At 36.8% G+C, this 9212-nt stretch overlaps 2 protein-coding genes across 2 annotated transcripts; both read right to left on the bottom strand.

Annotated features, from left to right (window-relative positions):
- Positions 1-4: 4 nt before the first annotated feature.
- LOC144079009 (cornifelin-like) lies at positions 5-1452 on the bottom strand. Its single transcript, XM_077607534.1, has 4 exons — positions 1390-1452; positions 594-673; positions 327-514; positions 5-244 (listed from the first exon to the last, which is right to left on the bottom strand). The coding sequence occupies exons 2-4, from the start codon at positions 664-666 to the stop codon at positions 5-7; spliced, it is 501 nt and encodes a 166-aa protein (XP_077463660.1). The 5' UTR covers positions 667-673; positions 1390-1452.
- A 4073-nt stretch (positions 1453-5525) lies between these two features.
- On the bottom strand, positions 5526-8916 carry LOC144078718 (cornifelin homolog B-like). The gene is made up of 4 exons (XM_077607032.1): positions 8794-8916; positions 7910-7974; positions 7643-7830; positions 5526-6169 (listed from the first exon to the last, which is right to left on the bottom strand). The coding sequence occupies exons 2-4, from the start codon at positions 7971-7973 to the stop codon at positions 6041-6043; spliced, it is 381 nt and encodes a 126-aa protein (XP_077463158.1). The 5' UTR covers position 7974; positions 8794-8916; the 3' UTR covers positions 5526-6040.
- Positions 8917-9212: the final 296 nt, after the last annotated feature.

The raw sequence follows: 9212 nt of genomic DNA, 5'->3' as shown, positions 1-9212 counted from the left end.
TATCTTATTTTAGAGGAGGATAATAAGAAGGTGCTGGCATGGACTGCATCACCATTGGAGGCTGTTGCACTACAGTGAATTGAGGCTGCTGTTGCACAATTAATGGAGGCTGTTGCACAACATTTACTTGGTGTACATCAATGACAGTTGGTATTTTCTTTCGGTGTTTAAGCTCACGATGCATCTGACACCAGCTGCACCAAACGCATAAACAGGAAGCAAAGATGTCCTTGCAGAGGTTGCCCTGGGAGAAAAGTACAGCATGCAGTCAATTTGGGAAGTGAATTTTATTTTTCAAGCATGGCTTCCAGCTTGATTCACCCTACCTTGATACCATATCTGCCTCGCATGGATGCTCTCATAGACAAGACTGCAGGGGGGATAAACATAGGGATCCCACAAGCATTAAAAGCAGCAGGGGCACAGATGTCACATAGTGGGAGACAGCGGTTCTCTCCATATCTCCCTGCCACTGTGCAGGCCAGGCAAGGACAACACCAGAAACCATAGCAGCCTGAACCGAAACGAAAATGAGATTTCATCAATGTGAAACCAAACTGGGAACTTCACTTATCTATTTATTTATATCTTACAGGTACTGGCATTTTCAAAGCAGTCACACAGCTCACTATGCCAGTCGACGAGAGGTGGGGAGCCCGTTTGCATTCTGATACTTTAAGCACATAGGGTAAATACATTTTATATTTCAATCACAAATGCCTCTTTAAAATATTTAATAACTTACAAAAAAACTGGATGTGCTGAATGAGAGATTGAATTTATTGATAATTTAGTAATAGCCTCACATTTATTTCTATGTGAAAAGTTGCATTAAAATATTGAGTGTCCTCAAAGATTTTGCAGGCCAACAAATTTGAACAAATCCAGATTTTCTATTTTTTTTTTTCTATTTTCAGGTAGACCCATGCCATTTACTCTCAAAAATAAGTTATTTCAGGTATTTGTTTGTTCTTGCACAGAATAACTGAAGAATTCTAAATGCTTTAATATATGATAATTATGATAGGTATATTCACAACATATTTTATTGGTTCATAAGTTCATGTTGACTGAAGAGTATAAATTTAATTTAAAAGGAAAGTCATTAACATGTGCAAAATTATCAATTGGAAAAAAATACCTGATTTGTAATGAATTTTTAATCCCTTTAGCAGTATAAACATCATTTCAAATACCCTGATTTTATTATCAACGATGCTTTTTCTTAGAACCTAAGCTATTGAAACGTATAACCAGCACTGATTTGTGCCATCTGACTGACTCGGGTTGTAACTCAAGATTGGCTTAAAAAATATAAAGCATGAAAAACATCATGTATTTCTTCTCCATGTTAAAATGTTGAGGGAAGTACAATTCAACAAAGCTTACCTAATGAAGTTGGATGTGGTCTTGGTACAGTGTAGATGCAGTAAATGACTGAAGAATAGTGCAAACGTCATTGCTATATAGTACTGCTGAACTAAAAATAAAGCTGCCAAACTTGTTATTTACCAGGAAATGAAAGTAAAATGAAAATAACGCTAAAAGCCATTCGATTTGGATCAGTGTAAACTCTTGAACAATGTATTGCCACAGGGAAGAAGGATCTTATGGCATAATTACACGCAAAGTATAACATTTACAATCAGAACCAATACCAACTGTTGATTACATTCATTTTGCATCATTGTCATTACAAAGTGGGTCTACTCATATATTTGATGACTCGTATACTGCCATGGATGGCGATAGACGTCCAAGCTATTTGCATTTGGAGGCTCGAAACGATCATTTTATTGCCGACCCTCCCAGTCTAAATGGAGTTAACCTGAAATACGACCATGGTTCCAGTGGCTTTCCCAATGTTTGTATCATGCATAAATATCATCTTAAGCAAAGAAAAGGGGAAAACTGCTCCCCGATGGAGCTCAAACCGGATGCCCCTCACTGCTGTGTGCAGTTTCCCCGAGATATATCCAAGATTTTCACACATATTTTAGAGATCCATACATGTATTTTTCATTGATTTGTGTGACACATTGGTGGAATAAGCTGAAAAGGAAGGAAGGAATATATATATCTATATCTATATATCTATCTATATATATATATATATATATATATATATATATATATATATATATATATTTATATAGATAGATATAGATAGATATAGATAGATATAGATAGATATAGATAGATATAGATATAGATATAGATAGATATAGATATAGATATAGATATAGATATAGATATATAGAGATATAGAGATATAGAGATATAGAGATATAGAGATATAGAGATATAGAGATATAGAGATATAGAGATATAGAGATATAGAGATATAGAGATATAGATATATAGATATATAGATATATAGATATATAGATATATAGATATATATAGATGTATAGAGATATATACATAGAGATATATATAGATATAGATATATATATAGATATATAGAGATATATATAGATATATATATAGATATATAGATATATAGATATAGATATATAGATATAGATATATAGATATAGATAGATATATATAGATAGATAGATGTATATAGATATATATAGATAGATAGATATATATATATATACATCTATCTATATATATCTATATCTATATATATATATATATTTTACCTTTTTTGTTTCATGAATACTTTTTAAAACTTCATTGAATGTCTTTTTCTGTCTGTATTCTCACCCTTTTGCTACTGTGACAGTGAAATTTCTCGTATACGGGATGAATAAAGTTATCTAATCTAATCTAAAAAATAAAAGAATTTGCAAAAGGAGAGCCCCAGAGTAGTGAGGGATAACTATATTGACTCATGGTAGATGATTAGAATATCAACATGCATAACTGCTGAGCTTTGTCTTTGTGCCTAGAAAAAAAGGGAGATTGCGAGAGGTTGTCTCCTTGAAAAGTAGATTTTAAGCAAAGAAAGTTAGAGCACCTCTGCTCAAAAAGTACCTATATTGTAAATATAATAAAAATAAAATATAATATAATATATACAATATACTAATTTAGATATAATAAAAAATACAAAAAATTATATCAATAAATTTATAAATTTTCTCCTTATGATTTCCTGAAGGCAGCACGGTGAAAGAAAGTGGTTAGTACGCCGGCACGAGTGTGCGTCTGAATGGTTGTCTTATTGTACCCTGTGATTGGCTGGCAACTGCCTAGCGCCCAACATTGGCTGGGATAGGCTCCAGCACCCCCGCGATCCTCGGGAGAATAAGGGGAGTGGAAAATGAATGATTTCCTGATCAGTAATGTCAAGCCATTTTCTACAGTCAATCAAATCATATTTAACACTACTCATGCTGACTAGATTGTGTGTTTGCGTGGGTGAATGAGAACAGGTTTTCCTTCATCCTTCAGATAGTTGCAAAATGATAATGAATGCGTTGTTGCTTTAAACATTTCTTTTTAGCACAGTTTTAAGATACTCCAGACAGACCTAAGACTAAAGAAATTTAAAAAAAATAGTATATAGTTTGGTTTTGCAACAGGAACTTCTGTTGATAAAATCTGGCAGACATTGGCAAACATTTCAACAAATGTTTATTCACACCTGTTACGTCTTTACAGCAAAACAATTTGATGACAAAGTTACACATTGCAAGGGCGGATCTGATTCTGTTAAGCTCCTTTTACATCCACCAGGGGCCAGCCTGTATCCACAAAATCCACAATTTGTAGTGTAAAAATATTCCGTATACAATGGTTTAATTGTATAAGTGATTATTCTTAAGCATTTTCTCTCTATGAAACGTGATCTATGAATTGTTGACGTATTCACTTTGCATTCTCCTCCAAATTTAATTTGGCTTGATGCACTGTGTGTTTAGAAAAGGGCAACTAAGCATTTTGTTAAACAAACCTACATATTGGCATGTAAACAATCATCCTGCTTATCCACATTGAGGGTTGCGGGGTGCTGGAGCCTATCGCAGTTAACTAAGTACTCCTTACTACGGTTGCCAGGCAACCATAGCGCACAGTAAATATTGTTGAAGGGAAAATTGAACTTTGCTCAAATTCTGTAGCCTTAATACATTTCAAGAAATTTAATTCAAGATTATTTAATCATACTATCCTGAAGGTCTTCATTTTGTAGTAGTAAATCTGCTCAATATTGAATGTGCCTTCTGTGCCCCCCGCCATATGCTGACTGTTATCCATCTGTTGTGGAAATGTATACTTAGTGGATACCATGGTACCTCGACATACGATCTTAATCTGTTCCGGGACTGAGATCGTATGTCGAGCTTTTCGTAACTCGAGCGGACGTTTCCCATTGAAATGAACTAAAAACAAAATAATTCGTTCCAACCCTCTGAAAAAACACCAAAAACAGGATATTGGATTGGAAAAAATGTTTTATTTCTTCTAATTCGCCATCTATTAACAAAGTAGCACATAACTAGTGGTTTAATAGTGATAAAATGTGTTTAATAGATGTAAAATTAGACGCATTTCGCGGAGGGTAGAGACAGCGACATACACGGAGGCGGGGTGTTCGGGGGGGGGACTTTATCCACGGCAACAACGCACTCGTAAACGAACAAACAAATTTAAATGAACTTGGATTAATATATACAGACACACTCAAACATACGTTTAATGTAACTTTACACAAAACGGAATTCTATTTTTTTTTTCCTTACCTTCGTTCTGGGCGGGTTAGCTGTTTGCCACGCCTCCACCCTCACGTTTGCTATCGATGGGCTGTTTGCTGTTGTATTCCCTTCAAAATATTCTGAAGAGGATGCACACAAATGTCCTCACAATAGGATAACGCATGACCACTTGCCAACGAGAAGTAGTCTTGAATGAGCGATCGCGGGAGCTAACAGGCTAAGGAAGGAATAACAGCCTACCCACGTATTGATTGTGGGTAATGAAGTTTTATTCTGAGAAAGGGTGCCATTGCCTATCGGTGTTGTGTGCACGAGTATACGTCATTACCCAGAAAGCCCTCTTTTTGCCCGCGCATGCGCGTTGTGCATTTCCTGGTCGATGCGTAGGAGAAACTCGTCTGAATAAATCGTTCAGTGCTCGTAGATATCTGTTATACACGAAAGAGATGCGGCAAAAAAAGACAGTGCGCTACAATGCTAAACACCCTCATGTCATGTTCACCTGGCTTGGTCGGATCTCAAAATTTTGATCGTATCTAAGGCAAATTATTCGATCGAAATTTTCATCGTACCTCGAGCATGTCGTAGGTAGAGCTGATCGTAGGTAGAGCTGATCGTAGGTCGAGGTACCACTGTGTATACTTCTAAACTTATGGAATGGTTCAGTAAAGTGTGATATCATAAAAATAATGTTTAATCAAATAATTCATGAAAAATCTACTATTCATAAATATAATTTTGCCAAATTAAAACGTGTATTGTAGTGTGCGATCACTTCAGGGGGGGTGTATATATGTATATATGTGTATATATATAAGCAACATCAAGTCAAAGTAAATTGCAGTCTCATTAAACGTGTAAATTTCATCTTCGTTTTTATTGCAGTGAGAATTGAGCTAACAAGATACATGCGATTGGCGCATATATATATATATATATATATATATATATATATATATATATATATATATATATATATATATATATATAGCTGGTTTGCGTTGAAGCAGGTCTGCACTAAAAAATGATATAAAGTCATATGCTGTTTTCTCTAGTGCTGAATGAAGTTTCAAAACAAATTGATACAAATGCACTTTTATGTCCATTCTAACTGTTTTTTACAGTGAAACAGAAAATAACAATAATCGCCTTAATCTGTACAATCGGTGTTAATTGATATCGCATTGAATCATGACTGTTAATCATGACACGAATCATATCGCCAGATTTGAGGCAATACAGACCGCTAATTATTATTATTACTTGATCTATGTATCTTCAATTCTCGTCTTTATATCCATTAGCTGCAATTCAGAAATAAAATGGTGGAGATCTGCTCCCGCAGTCTGAATTTGATTGTATTCAAGATATCATTAGAGGGGTTCAGGCTGCATATTGATGACGGTGGGGGTTTTCTTGCGATACTTCAGTTCACGGTGCATTTGACACCAGCTACACCACATGCAAAAACACGAGGACAGGATGTCGCTGCACATTGAGCCCTGTGAACAACAAGTGCCATTATTAGTGCTTATAGTGTAAAAACACAATTATACAACTTTTTTTCAAATGATTTTTTTCGATAGCACAAATCAACACAAGATAATTCAAAATAGATGTTGCATGCAAGTAGTTTGGTCTCTAGAGTGCCTGCTTATCCATCAAGTCTAAGATGATCCAATCAAGTAAATTTGCTATCGTGTTTAAAAGGTCAAAAGTAAGCAGAGCTGCAAGCCATGAATGTCACCTAACGGTGTTGATATCATCATTAGTGTTAGGATTGGCTTGTTATTGTTAATCCGTTTTCTTCTGTGTGTTCTTATGTTCGTTTCCCTACTCTTGTTTGTCCGTCCAGTCTTGCCGTTGCACTCGCGCAGCTGTGCGTCAATTAGAATTAGTTCCTGTCCTGTCTAGTTATGTCATTCGTCGGATCGTCTGCTTTAGTTGCCATGCCATGTTTCTACGTTGTCTCGTTCCATGTTCCTCGCTTCCCCGTGTTTTCCCTAGTCGGGTTTGATTTTTGTTATTTCTCGCTAAGTCCCTTGTTACTTTCCTTGCCTCCTCCCTAAGTTATTAAAGTTTTCATTCGAGCACCACTTCCCTCGTCCCCGCCGGCTTCCCTGCGATTGGGTCCAATTCCTCGTGTCCTCGCCTCGACGTCTCACCAAAGACATAACAATTAGCTTCCGATAGTGATGGGAGAATATATCTGCTGACTTGACAAAGTGGGGTGCCTGTGCTGGTGCCACACTGATGCGGTTGTGGGATTGTAAATGTAATTTGGCGCCTCACAGCAGTAAACAGATCTGCGCCTCCCTGGTGGTGAACTTCGCCTTATGCCCCAAGGCAGGGGTGTCTAAACTATTCCACAAATGGCCGCAGTGGGTCCAGGTTTTTGTCCCAACTGATCCAGCACAGACAGTTTCACAAATGAGGTTTCTTCTGAACCCATCAGCATCCAACGGCAATCGAGGGATTACACTTGGAAGATACCAGTTTCCTTTAGTTGGAAGGAAAACCTGCACCCGTGGCTGACCCTGAGGACTGGTTTGTACATTCGTGTTGGGGTTTAAGCGGTCGCCACGGCCGCTAGATTGTAATTATCGCTGTAGTATATGTAGTACATTTTTTGGTCCTTGGGGAATTTAGAACAAATCAGGTCAAAGTATTGACTTCAACAAAAATAATAAGAATAATGTCTGGCTGGGACGTCAGTTCTGAGATCAAAGGTTCAATCCCAGGATCTGGCCTTCCTGTTTAAAGTTTGCATGTTCGCTCTGGGCTTGCGTGGGTTTTCTCCAGGTACTCCGGTTTCCTCCCACATCCCAAAAAAATGCAGAGCAGGCTGTTGAACGCTTTAATTTGTAGTGTGAGCATTAACGGTTGTCTGTCTCCTTGTGTCCTGCGATTGGCTGGCCACCAATTCCGCAGTGTAGTGATGTAATCAGCAAATATCATAACAGCACGCCAAATACCTTGACACCATATTTGTTTCGAATGCCCACTCTGAGTGACAATGCTGCAGGGGGCGCAAACAGAGGGATCCCAAAAGCTGTCAATATAGCAGGGCTGAAAATGTCACACAACGGGAGACATCGGTTCTCTCCGAATTTTCCTGCAACCGAGCATGCCAAACAAGGGCAGCAAAAGAATCCGTAGCAACCTGGAAAACAAGTTGATTCAGTTTTAATGACACCAGTACTGTAACTGTAAGTACTTGTATATTTTGTAAACATTCTTACAAGAGCCTTTGTCTTGACAGCAATCAAGTATGCCGCTGTTCCATTCTGTCTGTCTTGTAGACATGCTAAAGGATCAAATGGAGTAACTCACTTGATATTAAGGCAATTAACATGTCAAAGTAGCTTAAAAATTAAGACCCTCCTACTACTCCCTGGGTGTGGACATGTTGGTGAACTGACATTTTAGAATGTCTGAAAATGAATGATACAGTGGTACCTCGAGCTACGAGCTTAATGCGTTCCGGGACTGAGCTCGTATGCCCATATTCTCGTAACTCAAACCAACGTTTCCCATAGAAATGAACTAAAAACAAATTAATTCGTTCCAACCCTCTGAAAAAACACCCAAAACAGGATATTGGATTGGAAAAACATTTTTATTTGTTCTAATTCGCCATCTAGTAACAAATAACTAGTGGTTTAATATTACTAAAATATGTTTAATAGTACTAAAATTATACAGATTTCGCAGGGGGGGGAGAGAGAGAAACGGACAGAGAGGGGTGGGGACTTTTTGCACGGCAATGCGCTCGTAACATAACATAAACAAATTTTAATGAACTTGGATTACGATGCAGACACACTCAAAAATAAGTTTACTAATCTAAACTTACATTAAACTTAATTCTAATTTTGTTTTAAATTTTGATACCTTACTTTTCCCGGCCAGGTTGGCTCTATTTGCCCCGCCTCCATCCTGATTTTCACATGCAACTAAAAGGAACCTATCAAGCATTGTTTGCTTTTGTATTCCCTTATATCCCCTTACATTACACAAAATGCTAGTGTGTAAAAATGTTTTTGTCCCTTATTGCCAATTAAAATCTGCCATGCCAGGGTATAGATTAAAAGGACAACACCTATGCCAAATAAATATTTCTTACCTGCTGAATCTTGCTTCTTATCACTCAGGAAAGCTTAAAAGGAATAAGATCATTCTAAGGCTCTGGTTCTGCATTCACAAAAAAATGCAGCAGAACCTGAATTATTTGTAGCAATGTGTAGTTTGGCCAGTAACTGTTGATTGTTCGTGCAGGTGTGTCACAGTAGAAGTTCTCGCGAAATTTTCAATCCTGTAAAACATATTTACTTGCCAACACCCTAAACGGGAGAGTTTAAACAACAATACCAACCGTTTTTTTAATCTAACTTGTAAAACTTTCTGCTCTCATTCTGACACCATTTTAAGCCTCTAACTTGATTACCTGTAGATACATGCTATATATATATATATATATATATATATATATATATATATATATATATATATATATATATATATATATATATATACATATATATA

The sequence above is a fragment of the Stigmatopora argus genome, chromosome 8, assembly GCF_051989625.1.
Source record: "Stigmatopora argus isolate UIUO_Sarg chromosome 8, RoL_Sarg_1.0, whole genome shotgun sequence".
Classification (NCBI taxonomy): Eukaryota; Metazoa; Chordata; class Actinopteri; order Syngnathiformes; family Syngnathidae; genus Stigmatopora; species Stigmatopora argus.
This window is presented reverse-complemented; position numbering and strand designations above follow the sequence as displayed.

Coding starts and splice junctions, on each gene's coding strand:
- LOC144079009 (XM_077607534.1), bottom strand. CDS start 666: ATGCAAACGGGCTCCCCACCTCTCGTCGACTGGCATAGTGAGCTGTGT. Junction 515..593: donor CTTTGAAAATGCCAGTACCT/GTAAGATATAAA, acceptor GTTTCGGTTCAG/GCTGCTATGGTTTCTGGTGT. Junction 245..326: donor GAGGCAGATATGGTATCAAG/GTAGGGTGAATC, acceptor CTTTTCTCCCAG/GGCAACCTCTGCAAGGACAT.
- LOC144078718 (XM_077607032.1), bottom strand. CDS start 7,973: ATGTCTACAAGACAGACAGAATGGAACAGCGGCATACTTGATTGCTGT. Junction 7,831..7,909: donor CTGTCAAGACAAAGGCTCTT/GTAAGAATGTTT, acceptor CTTGTTTTCCAG/GTTGCTACGGATTCTTTTGC. Junction 6,170..7,642: donor GAAACAAATATGGTGTCAAG/GTATTTGGCGTG, acceptor TGTTGTTCACAG/GGCTCAATGTGCAGCGACAT.